The 26,241-nt window shown below is 35.9% G+C and overlaps 3 protein-coding genes across 3 annotated transcripts in view; 2 read left to right on the top strand and 1 right to left on the bottom strand.

Annotated features, from left to right (window-relative positions):
• Positions 1 to 536: 536 nt before the first annotated feature.
• LOC135687080 (tubulin polyglutamylase complex subunit 2) lies at positions 537 to 26,196 on the top strand. Its single transcript, XM_065203530.2, has 8 exons — positions 537 to 1,054; positions 2,074 to 2,153; positions 2,635 to 2,722; positions 3,668 to 3,808; positions 4,595 to 4,696; positions 5,526 to 5,689; positions 6,942 to 10,555; positions 11,468 to 26,196. Exons 1-7 carry the CDS (start codon positions 1,006 to 1,008, stop codon positions 7,194 to 7,196), a joined length of 879 nt encoding a protein of 292 aa, XP_065059602.2. The 5' UTR covers positions 537 to 1,005; the 3' UTR covers positions 7,197 to 10,555; positions 11,468 to 26,196.
• LOC135687076 (atrial natriuretic peptide receptor 1) overlaps positions 8,560 to 26,241 on the top strand; it is a 37,212-nt gene continuing 19,530 nt past the window's right edge. Inside the window, exon 1 of the mRNA XM_065203523.2 lies at positions 8,560 to 8,693. The gene's annotated coding sequence lies outside the window, so the exon portion shown is untranslated. The remainder of the gene's footprint in view (positions 8,694 to 26,241) is intronic.
• On the bottom strand, positions 11,863 to 20,145 carry LOC135687075 (uncharacterized). Its single transcript, XM_065203521.2, has 7 exons — positions 20,005 to 20,145; positions 18,499 to 18,694; positions 18,007 to 18,225; positions 17,445 to 17,735; positions 16,753 to 17,030; positions 14,418 to 16,487; positions 11,863 to 13,424 (listed from the first exon to the last, which is right to left on the bottom strand). Exons 1-7 carry the CDS (start codon positions 20,056 to 20,058, stop codon positions 12,930 to 12,932), a joined length of 3,603 nt encoding a protein of 1,200 aa, XP_065059593.2. The 5' UTR covers positions 20,059 to 20,145; the 3' UTR covers positions 11,863 to 12,929.

Raw genomic sequence — 26,241 nt, 5'->3', positions numbered from 1 at the left:
TTGCCATGAATACTGCGCGTATAATTGATAATGCAGCCATAATTGACGCTATTGTAATATATTGCTTTGTAATATCGCTATTGCTTTTAAAAATCTTTTTATTAAATGTTCATGACAGATTCAAAAAAAAATTTCTAAGTAGATTTGTCCGTGATTGCCCAGCGACTACCCTAGCTAGAACCAACTTTAAATTACGAAAAAACAGCTGAAATTTTTATTAAACAAGTACTTCCCCATTTCTGAAAGAAGTCTGTTTATCTGCATAATATTTTATCATTTTTTCTAGCAAGTTGATTGAACTTTTGCATGTAAAAATTGCTTTGAAAAAGCTGCAGAGGAAAACTTCAATAGGCAAACTTTGTGAAGAAAATGGCTTTGAAAAAAGCAAATATTTAGTAAACTAAAGCTTTTCGTCTGACACCCTTCAGAGTTTAAAACGTCAGAACATAGACCGATCTATGTTCTGACGTTTTAAACTCTAAAGAGTGTCAGACGAAAAGCTTTAGTTTACTAAATGTTTCCTTTTTCAAAGCCATTTTCAAGTTTTGTACCACCAAAAGATTGTTTGTGAAGAAAGTTATTTTTGGGTTATTTGCAGACGTTCGGGCAGGGGCCAAAGGATACTGTAAAATTTGCAGCATTAGCATTTTACAACTTTTGTTTTCTTATGACGTACTTAATTGATAGATGAAATAACAAGAACATAAGTATTAGGAAATCTGAGAATTTATCAAATCGATCAAATCAAAATCGTTTTAAAATTATGATAAGCTTGAAACAACGTTCTTTTACAAAGACCATACCTGATATTGTATTACCATGGCAAAAGGATCTGGGCACTAGTATTTTGGCCTAGGCAAAACAAGTTTCAAGTCTGATTTTGAAACCAATAGAACACGGGCTTGTGATGGTTTTCCTGCATGCAGACTGAGTTCCCGATAAAGGAGGATGCTTTGGTAATTTCAAAAAAGCCTCAAGGTGCAAATTTAATCTGATACTTGCAGAATGAAGGAGGTTCTAGAAAAAATTACGCTCGGGATTTTAAAGTCACTCGGTTGGTTGAAACTTAACATTCAGTTCAGTTTTCATTTTTAACTTAAATTGCATACAATTGAATGATAAGAAATCTACAGATAAATTGATTATTGCATGGAAGTTCATAATAAAATACTACAGGAAATCAAAATAGCACTATACAAGTACAATGAAGCAAGATAAATCGTATGAAGGAAATTACTTCGAGTTCGAGGAGAACTCTTTAAATGCAAGAAACAAGCCGAGGAGAGAGCACCCCCTAAGTTGGTGACCCAGGGTGCAATCAATTTAAAACTCACTCTAAAGGTACACTAAAAAAAGGCCAGTTGTAGGTCAAGGTTCATTTGCGATCATTATGCTGACAAAACTCCCTCCTCCATCTTTACAACCCAATGTATTGGTACATTTTTTATGATACAGTAGTATACACAAACAATCAGAGAAAAACAATTTTTTGCTGCACCATCATGCCATTTTACCAAATTACAGTTTATGCCTCACCTTCGCAGATGCTTATCTCCAGGGGCAGTGCTAGTAAAATTTCTTATGGGGGGGGGGGGGGGGCATTGCCAAGGGTCAGGTTCCTTAGTAAGAGACTTTTAAATTAAGTAAAATGAAGCTCTGATGTCGAAAATAGAAGAAGGGGCCTTCTGTTTCCCTAGTGTAAGTGTAAATAAAAGTTTAAAAATGTTTCATTTATTTTAAAGGTTGGCTCATTTTTTAAAACCCATGGAAATGAAAAAACAATCAAGTATATCATCAACTATCATTGATTTTTTTAATTTATGCAAACACAAAGTTTGCTGAGTAGGCACAAAAAATACAGAATCTGCCAAGTAAAGAACCAGTTTGAAACTCTTGGGAAGTGTCAACCCAACACCTCTTCCCCACTCTGCATGTAAGCTATGAAAAAACACCAAAATTTTGTCCTCTCATAAGTATGAGACAAAAAGCAACATAGTATGATGTGTTTCTCATGCTTTTTAGATTTTATTTTCAAAAGAAAAATTGATATTAATCACTTATATTTAAATACAGAGCAGCAGCCAGGAGTGACAAATGTGAAAATGATGGATCTAAAGCCTGCAGACCAATCTGTGATAGATGCATGGGAGCAGGTAAAGTCTTTGATAAGATTCAGTGTGTTTTTTTATTAAAGGCTCATTGCTAACAATGGGCCTTTGCGAGCGTGGTGACGGTCCAAACAATGGCAGTAATTTTCTACAGATTAACCAAAATTGATTTTAGACAGTCTAAAAATGCATTATGGGATGCTTACGTAGCGCAATGGCTCATTGTTAGCAATGAGTCTTTAAAGGTGAAAGAATTAAATAACTAGTTAAGCAAATCAAACAGTATGAAGTCTAGAACTTTTTATCTCAAACTCAAACATTCAGGCATGTTTCTATACTTTAATGAAAATATTTGCAAGTTGACTTAGGTTTTTATGGTGACCTCTCTGAGGATGTTTGGACAAATGCCTCTTTTTTGAGACAAGGTGTCCATTTAAGCCAGTGCTCCTACAAGTTTGCAATGATTCTGATGTTCCAGCCTTAGCAATGCTTTGTTATGTTTGATTGAATTATTTTCTCTTTGCAGAAATACATGTGCAAACTTCCAATGGAGTTAAAAAACTTTTACCTGACAACAGATGGAATGTTAATTCAATGGAGTATAACATTTAAAGGTAAACATCAATGTGTTGTATTCTGTTTTTTTATCTGGAAAAAGTGGCTTCGACAGTCAGTTGCAGACATTAACCAAATAATTTTGAACAGAAATCTTTTCTTACATGTTTCCTCTACATCCAAAATAACTTCTTCTCCCCAGAACAATGTTGATAGGATAAAACAGTTTCATGTAAAAACTGACACGAAACACAATCTTAATAAGATATTAGGGAAAATGTGTTCTGTGTCAGTTTTTGCATGAAACAGCCATTTTCTAGTGAACCAACATTGCTGGCAGAGGAAAAGGTGATGGCTTAATCTGCCCTTTGAAATGGGGTCAGTGATCCATGGTATTTGTATGTGCCAGGATTTTATATACTTCTAAGGGATCTGCTGGAGTGACAAGAAAAGAAGAAAGGAAAACAGAGTGAAGAAGAAAAAGGAAGAAAGAAAGGAAAGAGAAAAGGCAGGAATGGGATAAAAACAGAAAAAACGGAAAGTAAAAAGATAATTATAAACAGAAAAAAGGGAAGAAAAAGAAGGAAAAAGTATAAACTATTCAAGAAGAAAAAGAAAAGAGAAGAAGTGACAAGTTGAAAGGAGGCAGGAAAAAAGGAATAATAAAAAAAAAGAAGAAAAAGAGAAAGATGAAACAGGGTTCAGAAAAATGAGGGAGAATAAAGAAGGAAAAGAAGAAGTAGAAAAACAAAGAAAAATAGAAGAAAAGAAAATAAAGGCTAATTGATAGAAAAAGAGGAACAAGAGAATGATTGATTTTCTATGAATTTCACACCTCAGTCCCCCTGCCTTGAACTTTTTTTAGGATTTTCCGCTGTATTTTCAAAGACACTTTATGCCTCCATTCAAAATACTGCTACAACTTCCTTTAAAAAGCTAGTTTATTGCACTCCCTATGAATTATTTTAACTGTATCAGAATCAATCGTTTCATTTGCCTTGTAGGAAGCATAATGCCACTTGGAAGGATGGAAGTAAATCCAATTGCAAGTTTGACAAAGTTTGCTACACCTCAGAGTGGGAGATTTACTGATGGGCCTTCCCTGCTTGATATTGACACAGATGAAGATGAAACTGATGAAGAAGGTATTCATTGTCAATTCAAATGTAATATACCATCTTCATCAAAGACGGGCTTACGTTTTTCTTTGTATCCAATGCATATTGCGAAGTTTAAGAATGACAAAATGGCCTGTTTTTGGATTGTCCTTTTTGAACTGCTAAGTGATCTTTATAAAATTGAATATTTAAAATTTAAAGGTGTCAACAAAATTTATATTACTAGCTTTTGAGATAATGGATTTTTATAATTCTTAAAGGCCATTTATGGGATGCTGTGACTATTTCCATAAAGCACTAAAAGTGGATTTTTGGTTCTTAATCAGCTATCCACTACGATGAAATATCTAGTTTAAAGAAAGAAGTTGTGTAAATATTAACTTTACTAAGCGATGAACCGCCACGGTGTGATATGTTGAATACATATTTGATGTAAACCTAATTTATTGAATTCTGTTCAAGAGTGCAAGCTCTTAAAACTATTCTTGCTATAAATTAGAAGATGTAATTATAACTTTTTTGGTATAATATTCTTCGATTATTATCAAAGGAAACTATTGTTTATTCTACGAGGGTCATTTTGCATTTTCTTGGTTCTGAACATGTTTTTGACCGCAGTTTGGCTGTAGATTCTTATGTTTGATTTTAGGAAGAGTAGATTCTTTTTATAAAAAAACCGCGACTGTATTTTGTTTCACTTATCTTTGCGCATTTTCATGGCTTACGGCCCTGCTCCCTCACCATAAACCCCCTTTTGAATTAGTACATTTGTTTCTCATATGAATATATCACCCAGCTTTACATTATTTGCAGGTCGGATCAAACCACATTTCGACGAAAGAAACAGGATTTACGAACTTGACAGCTGCAATGGCAATGGAAAAGTCTGTTTGGTTTACAAGGATCTTAAAGCTGGTATGAACAAAATATTTGGCTATAGAATTTCTAAAATTTGTTTTATTCACTGTAGGCTTGATCTCGAATGCAACGGTGTGCAAAAAGTCTAGATTTCCTACATAAATTAGGTCAAAGGCGAGGTGTTAGGGACGCTGACTGATCATAGCAAAGCCAATCAGAGCAATTAGTCAATCAATTGTTTTTCCTAATGTCTTATTACGATTCTTACATCAGCCGAGACCTTCTGAGCGTCTCTCAAACGCCATGCTCAAGTTAAACAAATGTAGCTTTCCTCGCGACAAATGCCTATTACATAATGCCAATATTTGCTCGCTTTTTGTTAACGAAACCTATGAAGGTAGGCTGTTTAATGCTCTACTTCCGAGTCTCGTGTCCAAAATAATCACCAGTCAACTCCAGAAAAAACCAGTTCTCTCTTCGATGTTTACATTACGTTGTAAAAATTAAAGACAAAGATGCAACAGTCGTTTTGCAAGTCCTATAGGTAAACCATTTGACATTAAACACAGTTTAACAGATCGGTTAATGGTAACAATGATTTTGTTTAATAGTTCTTGAGTGAAGAAAATGGTGGCAAAAGAAAGTAAACAATTCCTTACAACAACAGCGACAAAGACTATAACAGCAGCAGCAACTGTAAAGATCGAATTTGCACAGACTACGGAAATTGTTATCAAATTGCAAAGTCTTGCAGATTTTAATTTATCGTTATCCAAATAATTTCTCCTTTCGTTGTTATGCAGCAGAAATTAACTGAAAAGTTTTTATCGCGTTTTAGTTAATCCTGTATTTTATTTATTAATTAATATATGCCTATTTATTATAGGATTCACAACAAGCAAGCCAGAGATATGGTTTTTGGATCGGTCATTGCAGTGGTCCTTCCTGTCAGATAATTTCGTTAACTATTTTCGAATGATGATGATACATTTAGGCCTTCCAAATTGGCAGTATCTGTTTACAAAGATTGGCCTGAGTCCTGAAACTAAGGTACACCATCAGTTATTATTCAACCTTCGATTTTCTATGGGTGAAATTTGGCACTTTTTGCTTTGACATGGCCCTTTAAAGGGTGCTGCAATTTTTTACACTAATACCGAATAAAATCCTTTAGCATTTTTTATAACCTTGGGATTTCTCCTATTTTCAGATTTATTCTTGTACAGCGTTAGCAAATTTTTGGGCATGCTTTAGAAAATTTTCAAACAAACCATTCTGAACTATTCTTTTAAAAAGTTGCCTAAAGAGTAGGATTATTGTGACTTTCCTGAAAAGATGTCAAACAACCCCTAGATATCCTGGTATACTTTACCTTCGATTTCTTTTACATAAGATACAAGTAATTGTCGTAGATTAACTTGAAAAAGGTTTAAACCTGCTTGTTTGAATACATAGATTGAAAAAATCCGTTACAACTCATCACATCCGCCCACCTACGCTATTACGACACGCTGCACTTCTATGTTAGGTTAATCCCTTACGCCTATTACCCTCTAGAAGGCCTAAAAAGTTTAGAAGTAGACTGTTGAGATCCTAACCTTTATATGGGGAAAGTTTTATAAATATTACCTCATTTGCCTTGGTATTGCTCACAAATACCTCATGAAAACAGCTAATAGTTGTTCTTTTAGAAACACGGAGCAGCTCGTATGATGCACCTGGAGTTTTTATATTGAATTTTCTTTCATAATCAATTGTCTTTAAAATGTTCTTAAGGATAATTACTATCTTTTAGACACGGAGTACTCACATCCTTGCTTAAAAACGTGCTCCGCATTTCGACATACCGACATCGACATAGTAGTTGGAATTCGAATAGTGATTGAAATTTGATATAAACAATTTTTGGTGGTAAAAAACTTGAAAATGGCTTTGAAAAAAGCAAACATTTGAAAAAACTAAAGCTTTTCACCTGACACTCTTCAGAGTATAAAACGTCAGAACATAGATCGAAAACTCTACGCTAGGAAGTATATATACCCAGCTGTGGATCGAAATAGGCCAATCAGAAACGCGAGCACATGACTTATGATTGAAATTTGATGTAATATTCATGTGACCAATAGGAGGGTCAGGGGATATCTTTCCACTACACCAGTCCACCAACAAAAATATTGACGTGGATGTTATTTGAAAAGGGAGTTATAAGCTGTGGCAGCGTTTAGGAGTTTTTTGCAGTGCTCCTTGCCATTATAGTATACAGGGGAGCTATCTAACGAAGGTTTCATTTTTTATTTTACAGTTCTGGTTTCATTTGTATGCACCAGATAGACTTGCTTTGGAGGCCAACAATAATAAAATGAACACCGATAACGTTGACGAGGGTTCTGGTGCAAAGGTTGTTAAAATCAACCCTCAAAGACTTTTTAAAGGAAAATCAGAGAAGAAGAAGGCTGGAGGCGAGCAAGGAAAAACCAGAGGCCAGGGAACTGTGAGTAAAACAAGGCCGTCGGGTGGCAAACATCTCAAGAGTGCCAGTAGATTGCAGCAAAGATAGACAAAAGACTTAACGTTATCTTCTTTAGAGGAACTTATCTGGAATTTTATCAGTGCAACAGTTTGATATTGCTTGCAAGAGCATCCATGGATTCAGGAAAGTTATGCTGAGTGCGGCATAAAACAACCCATGCACTGATCCAAATACATGGTCACAAATAACATGATCTTTATATAAATAGATATTTGTTACATAATCCTATAGAAACTTCAATCAATGTTTATTTATTGCCCACTGTAAAATGATGTGCAGTTTTAATTTATAATAACTGACAATGAATACGTTATAAACGGTCACATATATGTATTCGATAATATTTGGTAGTTAATATGTGTCTTTTTAAGTATCTCTTAAAGTTAGTTATAGCATTAAATTCTTAGTTGTTAGTGAATTTATTCCCTTCCCCACTTATTATTTTTGCGATCCCTCGCGGTATTACGTTTCATCGTTTATTGATTTTTCCGATTTCACAGATGAATTTAAATCTTTTGTTATTCATTGAAACATGAAAGCTCTTTTTCGTGTTTTTTAGGAATATTATTTATAAGAAGAATATTCAGAATTATCAAATTTTTAAAAAAATTATAAGAAAATGCTCAGGCTAGGCTCGCATATTTGTGTCTTATTTTCAAGAGAATGCTTGTTTTGCGATATTCATAATGAATAATGAAATAATGTTATCTTGATAACAGATAATCGCAGACGAACATATCTCGTTTTTTCAAAAGTGTCGTTTCTATTCGATTTGAAAAAAATAAGCACACCCTAAAGATATATTCAGACTCAAAACGAAGCTGGACAAAATTTATGAAAAATAAGTGTAGTATTACAAAATGTAGTACACTTTTTGAGAAATTGATTGTTTGTTAGTAATCACAGAATTTTCTTCTATTCAGTTAAAACCAGCCCATACTCCACACCCCTAACAGAGACCAGGCTAATTGAAATGCGAGTGTTTCTTAATAATCTTTGCCCCTTTTTAGACCCCCCCTCCTATTCCATCAAGATTTTTCCTAACCCAACCAACCCCGTTTTTCTGATCTTCCTATTAATTAACAACTTGGGACTATGTAAATTTGTTTGTAAATGTTAATCATGTTTTTAGCGCTTCAAAGTTTCCAAAAATGGGCATTTCTCGCGCTGTTACTTTTCGCGCCAAAATCAGCCTCCCTTTCGCCAATTCCAATTCGAATGGGGTTCACCACAACAACAAATTTGCTCATGCCAGCTCTGCAACAGTGAGAATTTTGTGAAATGATTCCACCAAGTTCTGTTTACTTGTGCATGCATATAAGTATCTTACGAAGGAAATTCGTCGCCAAAAATGGTATTCTGGCTTTTCCAGCCAGAATGGCCAGGCAGTTGGTGCCTCAGCACCACGAAACACACAGCGAGAGTTAGAAAAGGGCCATCTATGTCCTGAAAAGGACCCAGGAAAGCTTTTGCTCGCAGTACACCTCAAACATGGTTCGAAGAAAATTCCGTCACAGGAAAATGGTAGGCAATTACCGTTTCAATAAGGCTGCTTGGTTTAGATTAAATCAGTCTTTTTTATAATTAGATTAACGATTAGATAGATTATGATAAATGCACCTCTACACTTCACTTGTAAAATCAAGATGTATCAACAGTTTCACAGTGCCTTTCTATACCATGTGTTGGTTTTAAATCATTTAATCATATTGGTAACGGTAAAATTGAAATGTACTCAACATCACCAAAGTGGGTAGACAATTGTACGTAGTTCAGCGTGGCATGAATATTGGTGATATATTTGTTCACGATATATTTGTTTTGTATTGGCAATATAACAGATCTAGAGAGGGTGTACAGAGCTGGTGTGGACCTGTGTTTAAGCAAAAAAGTAATATCAAAATAAATCAGAATTTTAAAGTTTCTATCAGTTGTCTTGTTGCTGATATTTTTTCCACATGATTTGGACTTTTCTTCTATAAGCTTAAACATTCTTCCAAAGTCACAGCATGGTGATAAACTTTGATACAAGGGCCAGGACAAACAAAATTAGATTAGAGGCAAGAAAACAATTAACTGTAGTAGACAATCATCCAGGCTGGTAAAAATGTATAATTTTTTTTGCCTGCTGTTACGACCGATGGCACATCATCAACCGTGACCTGCCAGCAGAAGCTTTTAGCAGCAAGTAACGATGCCCATATATTCATTATTATAGTCTAACTTATACGCCTTCATTGACATTCTGGGTCAGTTGCAACAATATAAGCATATGCAAGTTTTCCAGCCTGGTAGGTATAGGCATTTTTCCATGGGGCTACAAGGAGCGGTTGCATTTAGAACTGCTAATTGTACCCAAATAGGTTTACTTATGAATTAGACTCTGATTTGAACCGTACTTGTGGAAACAGGTAGCATGATTCCAACTTGATACAGATATGAAGCAAGGATCTTTGAAAATTCTCTCATTCCTCCTCTCTAACTGGGTAATGTTCTATGAACAGTACAGTCAAGTCTTTTTGCGAATGAAAATGCGAAGCCGGTAGCTAAACGAGGGGTTAGCAACGAGTGGCCTCCATTACACAAACTAAATTGCTGAAGAGCGGTGGGTACTTATATATGCTTTTTCAGTAAAGAATTGTCTCCCGGTCTTTTCGCTCAGCAAGCTTTGCAGTATTGTAGTCAAGGGTTATCTAAGTAGGAGAGCTGTTTTCTCTTCCATACAGCTAAATAGCGTAGCTTGGTTTGCCATGCTAATTGCTTAGTGATTATTGCTCTTGGCCTAAATTAATGAAGCTTGAAGAAATAAATTGGGGTCCAAAGGAACCTGTCTTATTGAAACACAAGGCCTAATCACACCCACTTTGATATGGTTCCGAACGGTCCTGTGGAGGAAACACAGTCTATATGTGACATAGCCAGAAAGATATGAATTGATTTACAGACAATCATGGATAGACTATGCCATAATATTGAAAACATTTCAAGATAAACTCATCTCATCTTCAGCAAACACAGGAAAACAAAAGGGGGTTTAATATTAGATATTAATTAAACAAGAGATGCCTAAATAAGGGAATCTAATTGACATGGATTTGAATATAAAATTTAGAAATCTCCTGTATCTGGTTTGGCACTAACTTTACTTGTGCAGCAGTGGCAAATTGTTATGCAAAGAGTGCTTTTTTAAGCCCTAACAGTATTTCAAGGGTTCTTGGTTTTTTACAATTTTAGGTTTGTCATATGACTCTGTCAGCATTTTTGTACATGCTTGCTCAAGAAATGGGGAGGCAAATCAAGAACTTTTGACTCATTTGTCTAGAGTTCTTTGTGTAAAAAAGTCATCTTTTGCCTTTGAAAAAGGAAGCAAGTCAAGTGATAAATGTGTAAGTATAAGTAATTCAAGGCTATTTGAAGATGATTTGCAAAAGATTCTAGAGAAAGAATTAGCAGAAAGTTCAAATTTCTATCTAGCCTTTGTGAAGATTTAATACAAAAAGATAAACCTTGAGTAAGAAAGTATAATTATAGTAAGTGACAAATTTACTTTAAAGACATGACAAATTTGCTACACAGTTTCTTTTTCTGTGCCATTGCTGTTAGACATTCTGTGACTCTGTGAAGAAATCTATTGAAATTTCTAATAAAAATATAGTATATATTCCAAACATCTAAAACCACTGATAACCTGAACTTTTGATAATGCAAAAAAGGATTGTAGCTTACAAATATGTTCAAAAATTTATTAACACAAGCTATCCTATAGTACATCTGGAGGTCTCAAGTTATCAGAATTATTTTATATCTTTAATCTAGACAATGAAAGTAATTAATGCTTTCAACATAATTGTACTTTTGCCTGCAAAATCTATTCCACAGATAGTCCCCCTCTTTATATACCACATATTTCAAATGCTCTCAAATTTACAAGCAGCTCCTCCTAAAGATAAAAATTGTCCCCAGAACTCCCAAATTAATAATTTATTCTATGGAAGCAGTCATAGATCACTTGAAGTAACTAACATTGAATCATTATATTTTTCCAAACTGAATGATTATTCTTTTTTGTTTAGGCAAAATTAATTCATTAATTAATTATATTATTTCATCTGTGAAGTTTGTTCTGGCTATATTAAAGCAATCTTATTCAAATGTTATGGTTACTTATAACAGTTTTATGCCTAGCTACTAGAATTTTTACATGTTTGGTGTTTGATAAGTATTGATACTGTTAATCAAATTAAGCATGCTCCAACAGGACATGAATGGGGAATTAAAGCATCCCTTCCCTCCACTAGCTTACAGATCCAACCTGACCCGACTGGTACCACCTGGCAGGGTTCCCTAGCTCAGGGCTACAAGTGATGGCCAACGGCTAACTCGGCAGGAGACTGGCATAGGGGAATGGATGAGCCACGACTCCAGGGGTCAACTGCTTTGGGCAGAAGAACTCTTGGAAAGAGGGATGGTGTCCCTTTAAAAACACTGTAGAGGTGGTTCTGGGGGTCCATCTCTACTATTAGCCCCTTAGTTTTATCTATGACCATGACAACAAACCAAAACTCAGATTTTGGGATAGTTGGAGGGTCTGATAGAAGATGGTACCTGATGATGAATCATATTAAACACCTTTCACTTTAATTTGTAATTCTAAATCAATCTTTTTTTTGCAGACAACTCACATAAAATATAAGTTCTCATTTTCCTAGTATTGATTTTTTTCTCTTTGGAAGAGCATTCTGCAATGAAATACATGAGAAATATTTTCCAAGTGTTTACAATCTTTATTAATTGGTAAACAAAATATTAAGGTTACAAATTCCTTAGCAAAACAAATGTAAGCATACAACAGGACCATGCTATTTAAGTTAATATCGACCTACAAACCAACATGCTTATAAAGAGTACCAAACGTTATAAATACTGTGTCATTTTTTAAAGCAACTCCATACTAATGTTCTCACAAAAAAGTTTGATATTTTCAAATCAAATAGTAATGGCATGGCAATGTTTATCAGCTCACTAGTTCAAGTCTAAATGGGTGAATTCTGTTATGATTCAAGTGGAGTCAGCAAAACATAGTTACGGGCAAGCTCAATAAACTATGCTAAATAAAACTACAATGATGCAAAGAGCTTTAATGCAGCCTAAAATACCCTCAAAGCAAATTTTAAATATCGATTTTTTTTTCTTATTATTTTTGGATACAACAATGTCAAATTCTAGGTACTGTTAGGATAGTTCAACTTCTTTTAGAGATCTGTTTGGAAACTTGACACTAATTTACCTCATCTACACCAGAACACAGAGGCTTAATTTGCCAAAAGATAAGTAAGAACATGCCCTAGATATAAATTTCTCTGGAAAAATTTATCTGGGTCAGGGTTTAAAAAAAGATGAGATTTTTTCACCTATTCAACCAAGCTACTAAAAATGTCATGCCAAACTGTTGTTTAGTGCACTTAGAAACCTGTCTGGTTTTTATATAAAAGATGAGTGTAATGGGATGCAGAATTATGACTGGAGAACTTTGGATTTAATGTAAAAACAATTCAGCATACCAAACTTCAGCATATCTAACATCTACCCTGATAAACGATTACTATAATAAACATATTCCTACATCCAAAGTTTTTAATGGTGTTAAGTATTACTGGATGAAATTGTGGCAACTGAAGTGCAGGCAGCTATGCAATTTGCAGTTTGTTATTCATGTACCAAGCATTTAATAGAATGTCAAGAACAACTGTCTTTATATTGCTACCAGCAATAGTAGACGCCCTCCTTCTTTCTTGCATCTTCACGACCTATGCCACGGTTGATAAGCCAGCTTGACTGCACAGAATCTTCTACTTTTCCTTTGCCACGTTTGAAGTACCAATCGACTGGTGTACCGCGCTGCCGCTCGCGTTCATGCATTGCTTTCAAGTACCAGTTATCGCCATCTTCCTTGCCAACAGCATTGCGCCAGCCTGTCCTACCTTGGCTCCAGTACAGGTACCAGCTCCAAGGAATGGCTCTTTGCTTGGCTCGTTCTTGCATCAGATTGAAGTACCACTTTGAATCTTGCTGTTTTTCATGTTTCTCCTGCTGCTGTTGCTTTGGCTTGGCGCCTTCAGGTTGGTGTTGACCAGCATCGCTTGATGTCTCGTTGTTCTGAATATTGAGACTGAAGAAAAATGGATTCACCTTCGCCACATCATTTGCATGGGGTGGCACTGGCCGCAACGCTGTATTTTTCTTCAGAACCTTTGCCTAGATAAGAAGCATAATATAAGGACGAAGAGTAAAGAATACGCTGGTACGCAGAAAATAGCAAACGATGATATACTATACGGACTTTTTTAAGGAAGAGTTTTTATGTGAATATAACATTTCTCGTTTGAGACGGATTTGTGGACAGGAACCTAGACATTGATTTGGTAAAACGTTTCACAAAGAGTCAAAGATGCCCCTAGCTGCCAATGGAACCTTGTCATAGACGATTTTTAGCTCGAAAATAAATAGAAATATGCCCAGACGAGCTTCAGAAAAAATTACCCATGAAATCGCTGGAAAAGCCTGTAGAAAACAACTTGAAAAGAAATGGTTTTTCAGCGTTTTAGAGGGAAGCGATGTTTTCCTGTAGTTTTAACCATTTGTCCTTTAGACTTCGTTTTTAGTTTTTGTTCTAAGTATTCATTCTTTACCAAGGTCAGTTACGTTTCTACTTCCAAAATGAACTCTTACGAATTCCAATGAGGACTCTTACGAATGCTAGCCTCACTGAATGCGAGTCAGGCCAATGCCTTTTAACTCAGAAGTTTCCAGCAGCTGAAACTGGAAATTATTACTTAGAAAACCATTTGTGGACTTCAATCAAATCAAAATATTTTAACAAAATATTGTACTTTTGCAACTGTACTTTATTTTGTGATTTCAAGTAACTCTCCTGGGGCATTTTACCTTAAAATGCCTAACTCTGTTTTCTCCAGTACTGGCATTTTAGAGTTTTAAAAAACATGGATTCAAAAACAGTTGAAAGCATAGAAACAAGAGTATTCCGATGCAATACATAATGGCGACAGCTATCATTTCTGTTGGCTCTATTCATATGACAGCTCTGGCTGTCCGTATATCTAAAATATACTTCGTCTCCTCTTCAAATCGAGACTCACTCTGAAACCTGATAACTCTGTACGAGATTGCCGATTGCTGTACCCGTATAGAAAAATGTTATGTTACGTAAATAATGTTTTTATAACCCACCTCTGCTTGAATTGCATCCCATTGCCAATTCTTCTCTCTAAAGAATTTCTCAAATTCTCCGAATTGACGAAACTTACTTTTGTCACCTTGACAGTTATCTTTATCTGGACAAAAAACAAGAGGGACTCCGGTACTCTTATGTGTGACCTTGGTAACAGTATAGCCTCTGACGTTTAGGCCTTGGCAAGAGTGTTGGTCAGGACAATAAACAGTTGGTTTGTGAGTGACTGTCATTGACTCTTCCCTTCCCAAATGCTTTCGTTCTTTTGCTAAATTCTCTTGCACAATTTTATATTTTTTGGTAATCTCTTTGTGCATTTCATTTAAGTTAATTATCCGCTGCTTCATGTGCAAAACTGTTTCTTTCGCTTTGGCATGCTTTTCCTTCTCTTGTTTTAGAACACTCCCATAAAACAGCTTCATCATATCCACCTGGTTTTGTTTCTTTCTTAGCTCGTTATTTTTCATGGCAATTTCTTCCGTCCTCGCTTGCTCCTCCTTCACCAGCCGTCGCAGTGCAGATCTTAGCTGGTCTAACTTGATATTGATAACAGACTCTTTTCGCTCTAGTTTCTCTTCTTTTCGTTTAATTTTTTCAGCCATTTTCTTCATCATGGCTGTTTCCTTCGCTTTCAGTTTCTGTTCTCCCATGTGTTGCCGACTTGAGCTTTCTTGCATCATTTTTTGTTTCATCTCCGCATTCCATGACTCAAATTCCTTGCGTTTTTTGGCAAGTTCCTCCTCATTTCGTTTTAATTTTAACTGTAATTTGTTCGCCCTCTTCTTAAACTTAGCCTTCTCTTTATCAAGCACTTTTCTCTCTTTGATATTCTTCTTTATTAGATTTTTAAGCTTCTTTTCCAATCTCTTCCTCTTAAGTTCCAATTCTTTTGCCTTCTTTTCAAATACATATTCAAACTTCTTCTCCAAATTCTTGACAATATTTTTCAATTTCTGTTCTCTTTTCTTCAGGATTCGCTCTTGGCTTCTCTTCCGGTTCGAATGCTTTCTCATTTTGTTTTCTAATATTTCTCGTTTGGATGCGATATCCTCTCGTTTTTTGTTTTCATACAGCTCAAAATCACCGAGCTTCCTTTTAAGTTCTTCTTCCTTTTTCCGTATTTTATTTGACTGGTGACGCATTTTATTTTCAAAACTTTCATACCTTTCCTTCAGCTTTCCTTTTTTTGTTTCCAACCTTGATGAGGAAGGGTTCTTTTCAGCAATTTCCATCTCGCATTCTTTGAAACCTCGCTTCCTAAGAGAGAATACATTTGGTCCCAAAATTTCCACATCCATCCCATCAAAGTCAATAGGCTTTGGAGGGCTGTTATCAGATTTTTCCGGTGGCATGTTTGCATCTCCCTTAGACTGCGGAGGTAAATAGCTGACGTCTTCATCCTTTTCAACTGAATTCTCGTTAGAGCGTTTAGAATGTGGTATAGCCTCGCAATACTCCTTGGTCATCACATCATCTTCATGCAAAGATTTCTGGGTCCTCTGCTGCTCGTCGTTAAACTTGAGTGATCCAATGATGTTACTCATTGAGAACATTTTCCTGAACCTTCGCCACTTAGAGGACAATTTTCCTTTTGAATCGCCGCTGTTCTGTCTACCTTGGTGCGGTTTTTTATCCCATTTCTTCTTCACTTGTTCCCAGAATCCGTCCATTCTTCTGCTGAACCCAAACAGGCTGCTTCCCATTCGGTCACTTACTGCTCTGACCGGGCTTAAGACTCTTTTCCAGCACATCTTTGCACTGCTAGCAATGCGGGCACTTGTTTCCGACTTCAGCAACGCCGTCATATTTAACTCTGGTATGTATTCTGTCAGTAGCCCAGCACATGCTTTGAAGGTTACATTTGTTTGACTGACCAAGGAGAGATTCTTTTTAGCCTCAAGAAATTGCACTTTCAAGTCTAGGTACTTTCTTCGCCACACTGAAGCACGCATTTTCCACCATAGTAGTTCCTTCTGGACATTTGATCGGTTCTTGTGGTTAACTTGATCATTGCTGGAGTTCAATTTGATGTCATTCAGATTCTTCATCTTCTTCGAGAAAAGCAGAATCTAGAATAGAAAAAAAGAGATACATCAGAAAAGATACTGAAGAATTTACCTGCCACTATTTTCGAATAATTCTACCTACAAAAGGCACTGTGTGTCATGTCCTTGCTATAATACATAAATGAATCCCCCAAGTGTTAATGTTTTCTTGTCTTTTGGGCATAAATTTTGTGCAACTGCTGCTATCTTGCCATTTGCTTTTTATGCTAAACTTGGCTCTTTATGGGAACTCACTGTGACTAAAGATAAACAAAAGCAATTTAAATACCTGCTTTTGGATCTGGTACTGTTGGCCAAGGTAGCTGTATTTTCTCTGCAGCTGATGATACTTAACTTGCATTTCCTGGTATGCCAGGCGAACATCAAATGCATCCTTCTGAGCATCTTCATTCTTCAACATCTCTTTCACTAACATTTCATGTTTCTTGGTTGCATCATCATCAACAGTGGTTTTTCTGGAATGCAAGTGCGTGGGAGAGGGAACAGCTGGAGCATCTAATGAAGCAGTGTTTTCTTGGCTGTACATCTGTGAGAGGCACATTAGACCTAAAAGGTTTGTTAATTTTATTAAAGACATAATCAAACAGGAAATTGTGTAACAGATTTGGTGTTTTCGTGGAGCTATAGCTAATGGAAGCAAACTACGCTACAGTGTACTCTGCTTTACGTCATTCAGCTTAAAGTCACACTACCATTAACAGTCACATAGAATTTAGGAGCAAGTAAATTAAACTGTTCATTTAAGCTCTGTTTACAGTCATTTTGCTCACTGTTACAGCCTTACAAGCAAAATTTGGTGTGACCATGACCTTGATGACAGCGCAAGAAATTCCATTAATGGTCATTAATGACTATTTAAAAGAGGAAGCATCTACTCAGGTCAGTTATAAAAACACCCACAATGTATTGCTTTGAATAATCTAAAGAACCTTTTCCTACGCTGTTAGTCAAAACACATACCTTTTCCTATGATAAGTCCTGTAGATACACTCAAACACAGAAGAATGATAAACATTGATGTGCTCAGAACAATTCCATCATCAGTAACCTTGGTATCGTTTCTATGACTGTTGTTCTTGAAATTGTTAGAAACATCATCCAACTTTTTGAACAATGCATCTAGATCAAACTGAACTCCAGTAACTTGCCCATTGTCCTTTCCAAAGAGGAGGTGAAGACCATCATATTCATTTTCTGATTCACTGTCAGAACCTTCTGGTTTATCTTCTGCTTCATTTTCAAGAAACAAACCTGGAGATATGCATAATATAATATGCATTAGGTGCATTACTTACAGTGTTGCTGTGCACTGAAGGCAATTATCAAGGCAGATTCAGCTTCTAACTTTATAGCCATTGCCAAAACTTAAAGCATTGCTCAAATCTGTAAATTTTCAGTTTGTTCCTCTTTGACTATAAAAAAGGCAAATGCATTATAGCAAAGATTTCATTCCAATTTAGCAACCTTTTTCTGGATCAAACCTTTATTTAATAGACTTAGAAATATTAAATTTTGAACATACTTGCAATGTCTTCAATGCCTTCAATTGAATTTGAAGTCAAGGTATCATCAAGTTGCTGAACTTTTTCATAGTCAGAATCACTGCTGTTTGCAGCATCAATCAAGTCACTCTCAAGCAAAGACCAGTGGCCATTTTGCATCACATTATGATCATCATAACTTGATTCAACGATTTCAATACTCTCTTTATCATCTGTATCACTGGCACTGAAAAGGTCTTCTAAAAATAAATTGTTGAAGAAGCAGGTCAGAATGTTACAAGCTTACTTACTAGTTAATGGAGAGTTACATTTTTGTCAGGGACAATTGGCATTTCACAAATAATGCTGTTAAATAATCTAGTTTACTCCAGATTCAAGCTTATGGAAATGCTAGAGCAAGAAATTTATACAAGCTCAATGCAAATTCATTTTGGTATTTCTAAAGACAAGCTGAAATTTTGCTTTATGCATACACACTTTTGAGCTACTCTGAACAGAATATTGACAAGTACCTTTTATTTTTGGGCTCCTTTTCAAAACTTCAATATCAGACCCATCATCTTTCATTCCATCAGCAAAATGATCCTCTTTGATGAAAATACCCTTAAATTGTACCACATCATGAGCCAAGCCTACCATATTACCTGGCTTTGCAAGGACCTCAAAGTCTTGATCAGAGTCAGACTCACGTCCATTCTTGGCCAGTGCCTACAAAATAAATGATACACCCATGGAACTAAGAGGAAAATCATAAAAATCTTGTTCACATTTGGAAATCCCTGGAAATATTTCTGTTTTCATGGAAATCTCACCCGCTATTTACAAAGACAGAACCCAAGCCACCGGAAGGCAGGGTGGCAATGGCCCCCCCACTTTTTTGTGAAGCAAATAGTTTTGAAGCTGTAGTATAAGGGGTAAGAAGCCTTGGCCCTCTACTTGTTAGCTTTGGCCCTCTACTTTTTTTGCTTTGGCCCCCCCCCCCCACTTTCAAATTCGTGGCGTGGGCCCTGGAATATACAAATTAAGTATAAAAAACTAAAGCACATCTTTGGCATACTGTTAAGCCTGCTTAGGCTAAAACTTTGGTGCATGTTTTTATATAGGAGTAGACAGTTTATGAAAGTTTCCTTGTTTATCTAAAATGACAGAAAAGTAGGTTAAACATTCAGATGGACAAATAATTCGGAAATTCTTGACGGGCAGGAAGCCACAGATTAACCTTGGAACAACATTAAATTTTGACACTCAGTGTATCATAATTCATATGCAACTTCATAGCTTCATAGCTTAGAAAAATCACGCTGGACATTAAATCCCAGTTCATTCAAAATTTAACTAAGCCCATAATTATTAATCAATGAACGCTCTAGCTCAATTCACAAATGTCAAAACATAACATTAATTCGCAATGGGGCGTTTAGATATTGAATGATGTAACCTGAAAAGCGAGTCACAAGAGTTGGAAAACTTGTATCTTAAAATTAAATGTACTGAACAAAATATGAAAAATTTGTTGTATTATACTCACAGTTTTTTAACAGCGTTGTGTCTGCTTGAATTTTTTTTAGCGTTGGCAATGTTTTGTTGACAAGAATTACAGCAATACAGATTTAATTAGGCATATTAATATGTACTCTCCTAATCCTAAGCAACTATGCTGTTCATCAGAAATATATATTCGTAAATAATAACTGTCATATATGCCAGAGACAATAAAATTAAGATATGATCAAAGTCAGTCGAGGTCAGTCAAACGGCCTAATAAAAACAGGACAGCCCAAGTTTAGAGCATAGGACGAATATTAACAACAATTACCAGGAAAATTAATTAAAGCACGGTTATTCCTAGCACAAATGTATTAAACAGAAGCTATTTGCTAGATTCATTTCATATTTAAGCTTATAAAAAGGATCAAGTAGGGAAACGGTTTATGGTCTTAAATCCTTTAAATACCGAACCAAGCTCCGTGCATTCTACTTACTTAGTCCATCAATCGCGAAAATTTAAAAAAACTTACCTCAACTGAGCCGTCTTCATTAACAAATGTCCAATCTTTATCGTTTTTGCTCATCTTAAATGAATTTTAATGGCCAAATTCTGCACAATCTGCCTTCCAAGGCACATCTAAACTAAGTTTGATAACGCCGCTGGTGTTGTTATTATGCCGAACTTTGTTTAGTCACGTGATAAGCACCGCAGTTTCCTAATTGTCACGTGACATTCTCTGCAATGTCCTAATTGTCGCGTGATTTCAATGTTTGGACGATTGACTTGATGAAAATTTTGCAGTTCGGTATTTTCAAATTCAAGAGTAAGATTCAGAGAGATTCAGTTTCCTTTTAGTGTAGACCCTATCAAAACCCTAAACAATCAATTAAAACCAAAATGCTTTCTAAATTTTGCCCGAGTTCCAGATCCCTGACTGGCAATAAATTTTTGACAATTGGTCAAAAAACACTTAGAGCCACTCCCGGTGCCTTAGACCCCGTTTAGGCTGTGCCTGATAAATTTTATCCGCATCAAAATTAGCTCAGATAGGCGTCGCGTTTACACTAGACCCACGCTATCCGCACGAATTTGAGAGCGGTTTTCCGAACAAAATTAGTTTACCTAGGAAAGTGGATTAAATTAGTTTGGATAGCTATGTGGTACAGTGTAAACGCTTTTATCCGGATCCTTTCGCCATCTTCTCGATAAATACTCGTGTTAAAAGTGCAGTATCTTACCAGTCCACCAGAAGCGGACTGGCCCACCGGAACATCGGGAAATTTCCCGGTGCGCCCTCTGCCTAGCCTGTGTTCCAGACCCCCCTACCCCCCTAGGGGTCTGGAGCACAGGCTACCTCCGCTCCAAGTTTTTTTTCAAAAACATGAAAAATTTCAAAAGGCAACTAATCTTCGCACAGAACTAAAATTGATTACAATCATCAACTGTCCAAAGTACGTTTGCATAAAAAGTTTAGCTTCGCCTTTAAGTTGAGCAATATTAAGATTGATAAAGAACATATTTTGCTTTGAAAATGACTTTGAAGAAAGCAAATATTTTAAACATACTAGAAGCTTTTTTGCCTGAAACTCCTCAGGGTATAAAACGTCTTGTAATTTTGGTTAGCTTGTAATTTTTTCAAGCAAGTGCACAATACTTGAATTAATTCGATTTCTGCGGAGGGGGTAGTAGGGATTTTCACTAGCTACCTAGCAGACTATTTACTGATGACTAATAATTTTGTGAAACCAATGACTTCTGACTAACAATATTAATTTTTTGACTTATGGCTAATGCAACTTAATCCTAGTGCCTGATATCCAATAACTGAGGGCTCGCACTTTGAAAAAAAATTAGCTGAGCACTACCCTGTGCGCTTTCTAATCAGAATGGCTGTAACTGGATGAAATTATCGATGTGTTGGCTATTGGGTATGGGAACGTTCACATCTTATGTAATCAAAGATGGGGAGGGGGATTTTCACAAACGTGATGGCTATTACGATCATTTTTGTTATGCTAAAGTTTGTTAGAGAGAAGGGGATTTTTCAAGTATTGCCGATTTTTGATTCCGTAATTTGTGCATATTCCTTGTGTTGTCTCTCTTGAATAATAGCCCTTTTTTCTTTGGGCCATCAACTATCCCTTGATAGTGAAAACTGCTCTAAGAATGGTAGAGGACAATACTTCCTGTCCGTGGCAAGCTATTATGTTTTGCAATTCAACTAACAATTCACAGGCATCCTGCTTTTTGTATGCTAAAACCAGGAGTTTTGTACCAAAAGAAATTATCACTAACTGGAGTCAAGAATCTTGACCACTTCTTAAAAATATTTATACAGAATTTGTTGAGGATTGATGCCCTCATGTAAGAACCTTCTAGAATATTTAATGGAAAGTTAAACCGGCTGTTTTGAAAAAACTGGTTTCAAATTTACAACTAGCTATTAAAGTTTTCCAAGCTTTCTTCAAATTCTTGTCCCGAAAAGGATCTGTGCCAATCTCATCTCCTAGGCCAGAGAAGCTGCTTTCTTTAAAGATCTTAGAAGGGAGTGTCTCGCTAACTGAAAAACGGGCTTTTGGTTTGAGTCCAACTTTCAAAATCTATCATTTGATCTCATATTTTCGTTTGATACATAGAACTGAGGACAATACGTAATTTGATACCTACAAGTTTTACCAGCCGTGTAGACGTTTCAAATACAGTCAATTTGACAGAGAGTCTTCTTCATGCCGATACCAATTGTGGATAAAGAACTTCGATTTTCAACATGGGACATGTTCCGACATTCTAAATAGGTTGTTTTCAAAAAGATTTTCTGGAGGCAAGCCCCTGAGCCCCCGTTTCATTTCCCACCTAGTTCTCTCATTCTGTTGTCCATTGCAAGAGTTTTAAGGATGAATTATGACAATGTTTGCAACAAACTGATTCTCAGTTAAGACACAATTTTTCGGGGCCCGTTTTACAAGCCCCAATAATAAGTAACTTTAACACCTATTGGCGTCCTTTTGCTTGCTTTTCCGATGGGTCGAAGGGTAGCCAGTCCGCCACTGCAGTCCACGTAAAATTGGCATCCTTGTCAGCTTTTCCTACTTTCGTTGCTAGTTTAAACAAACTAGGTCTAATTTGTATTGACAGTATCTTTGGATTTGGTCTAAAAAAGAGAAGCAGATGATTCTAAGGAGAGAATGAAGTCTTTTTACGTTGGCGGGAATTTTGTTATTATTTTGTTGCCCAGAGAAGACTTCATTTTAGGCGTTCTGTGCATGATTTAGGTCATGTGACTGCAGTTTTCGGGCACAGTGTAAACGGTAGGGCAAAGTGGACAAATTTGTGCGGCACAGTGTAAACGCAAATCAATCCGAAAAAGTTTTATGCGGATAAATTTTATCCGGCACAGTGTAAACGGGGTCTTAAGCTATCCTGGAGTGAATTATCGATTAAGCTCGATTAAATTATCTTTCTCCTTATTAGAGGGACGCTTAAAAGAGGGGGCTTTATGATCTCGGGGTGGGTTTGGTCAACCAGGTTTCGGGTTTTTCTGAAAAAAGAGAAGAATTTCGGTTTTGAATATTGTTTTTTTTTTCAAATTTTTTATTCGGATTTCTGGTTTTAGTAAAACTACCTTTCGTGAATTTGTTTAAAAAACATTCATAAAACACTTTACGGATACCTTACAGGGCCTCTGACGAAGGGGGGGGGCGTTTCACTTTTTTGTCCAGCCTCGATGTTCTTAAGAAATTTGATTTTGAGCTTTCTTATATTTTCAAATCCGATTTCAGGAGAACATTGTTCACTCTCTAATAGAAAACACGATTTTTGAAAAGAACAGAAAAAGACATAAATGTACGATGTGAGGGCAATATTTTTATGATGTTCTTAAAAACATGATTATAAACATAACTGGATTATAAGAAGAATATTCTTATAAAAATATATTATAAGCAGAGACATCAAAGCTGGAAACTACTCAAAGAAACACTTGATGCACTCGTTGCATATTTTATGCAAGTTTTTACAGCAAATGAGTGAAATTGAGGCTCTTTATTATTTGCAGTCATAAAAATATTCAAAATTCAAAAGTCCCTAAAAGATTTTGTCTTTAGTGTAAAGGAATATCTGTAAATTTTTCACCGAAAACCATTTAATCAAAGACGTAAAGAAGCATTAGAAAACTGGAAGAGTGTCATCGGCTTAAAGGAGCACCCTAACAAAGATTCTATAAGGTTATACAACATGCTCTAAGGGGCACCTTAACAAAGATTCCAGAAAGGTTGAGGAAGGCTGTTTCTGGAAACAGAAATCTTTGGCGACTATGCTTTTTAGATAAACTAAAAATGCCTATCAGAATTTTTTTGCAGTCATTTTTTTGCATTCATTTAAAACATGGTTAATCTTTTCAGGATAATTTTGTAAGTCAAACTAATTGCTTCTTAAATACCTAAAGGCCACAAGGAGATTTGTCACCATTCGGCAGACCGCTGTGCCTTTTCAAGGGGAAATATTTTAGATCATGGCCCCAAAAAGTTAACCCCCCCCCCCATTCTCTGTGCTCATTTTCTATAGCGACTAAGCATTTCAAGGGGCACTTTTTGGTTATGCAGTTGGCAAAAAGGGCAACCTGGTTAACTGCAAAAGGGCATTCTCTTTAGATAAGGGGGGGGGGCACATGTCCCCTGTGCTCTCGGTTCCTACGTCTATGCTTTTAAAGAAACCTACTTGTTAGGTACCTGATCTAAACTATTCGATGTAAAGGTTCTAATTTTGTTTATTAACACTATGTAAGAACGCTTTGAAAAGACTTTGTGTTAAATCTTTAATCCTCAATCTTAAATCCTAAAGAAATTCAGTATGGAAACAGCGTAACCATTATTTCATGAACATTTTGATCAATGTAATAAATTGCAAACAACACAAAAATTTAAAATCCACATCAAAAACTGAACTGTTCAATTCTTTTAGTTTATGTCCTTGGTAATAACATCTTAACCAAATAGTTATCTTCAAGATATATTTATGAAACAACCCAGCTAGTCCTTGCAACAACCCAGCTCTTCCGAAAATCCTGTCTAATTTTTTTGTTATTTGAGGTGAGCATGGGCCCTGCTACATTCTTGCACTCCGTTTCTGCACGCTGTCAAGCATAGAAATGAGGCTAAAACGAGGCTAAATCAAAATTTCTTCAATTTTTTGCTGTAAAGTTTTCTGAAAACAAGGACACCTTGAATACTCTAACAGTTAGAATCATGCTTGGGGGAAGAATTCCTCCTTTCAATCAGCTTTTATTCGCTACCATTGTGGGAATAGCTAGCGGCGTCTACATTTTCCAACCATCGTACTTCATCCAATTTAGAAACAATTATTATACAAAACAGCCAACGGATGGGGAAGAGCCTAACCAGACAACGATGCAGGAGAGAAATTGAGAAGCATGTTGTTATAGCGACTGATTTTGCCTGCGTATGTTGTGAAGGGTAGCATCTGAGGACCCTGCCATTCTCACACAAAAAGAGAACTATTGATGTTTGTTTCTGACCAGTACTGTTGATGTTTGTTTCTGACGAGAATTTCTCATAATTTCAAATTCTGTAGACAAGGCATATAATGGGGACAGATCAAAAAGGATTATTTTATAACCTAGCTTTTAAAAAGCCTAGAAGGCACCAGTTTCAGTCTAACTCCATTTTCCAAGCAATTACTGGCATATTAAACAGTCATTTTTTTTATCAAGGAACAAAAAGAAGGATCATTGTGTTGTCATAACTGTTGTGACATCAATATTGACTGCTCTATCATTATTTCGTTTTATGTGAGATTGGAGTGTCTTATACCCTGCGTGCTCATCAAAAGATGGACCAGTATCCTGAATAGAACAGAATTACAATTTTTGTTTGAAATTTTAAAGGTGATTATTACGAAGGTGACAACAATAACTTTTTCAGGATTTGTGTGATACCCATAATGTAAAGCATGTTTTCATTTGAAACAAAAGACAAATAACTGTCAAATAATGGTTCCAAGGACAGAAGAGCCTATTACAGTTTGAGGGGGCTAAAGCATTAAAATGCTAAGGCCCCCATAGCCCCCCTGTTTCTACAGTCCCTGGTTGGTTATTCAGTATAAACAGTTTGATCTGTACTCATTACGTCAAAATTTTATACAGTCTTTGTCATTAAGTGGGATATATCTTTTTGTTAATGAGTAGTTTAACCATAACTGATTTGATATTATCTCATATTATTAAATATTTTCATGTCTCAGTAATATCAGCTGATTTACTGTGATTGCTATAGGCTAAATTGGTAGTGTGAGTAAGCAATCGCATCAATGTTTTGTGCACTACACTCGAGGTCAGTTGTGTTAATCTATGTGCATCCTTGCATAAATACTTTTATATATAAATACTTGTTTGTTCTTATTTTAACCCTTAAGCTCTGCAAATCATTTTATTTTCAAACTGTGTTGTTCTTTATGGTTTTGCAAATTCTTGCTTAGTGTTTATTTGTTATTATCATCACAAGATTATGAAGATCTCTTCTCAAATAGAAAGCCTAAAAGCATATTTCCCTTTTGGCATGATTATAGTTAAGTCTCTAGTTTTGAATTTGATTTTCAGCAGTGACTAGTCATAAATACATTTTTAGCTAAAGTTGCAACTTTTTTGATAATATTTGCTCTTATGTACTATTCTCTTAATTTTAAGTCAACGGAGCCCTTATTCCAATGTTTTTTGTCTGTATTAACACCTACTGTTCCTTTACAGAAAAAG

The sequence above is a fragment of the Rhopilema esculentum genome, chromosome 20, assembly GCF_057945365.1.
Source record: "Rhopilema esculentum isolate cy_ngs chromosome 20, ASM5794536v1, whole genome shotgun sequence".
Lineage (NCBI taxonomy): Eukaryota > Metazoa > Cnidaria > Scyphozoa > Rhizostomeae > Rhizostomatidae > Rhopilema > Rhopilema esculentum.
The sequence above is the reverse complement of the archived record's forward strand: the minus strand, read 5'-3'. Positions and strand labels throughout refer to the sequence as shown.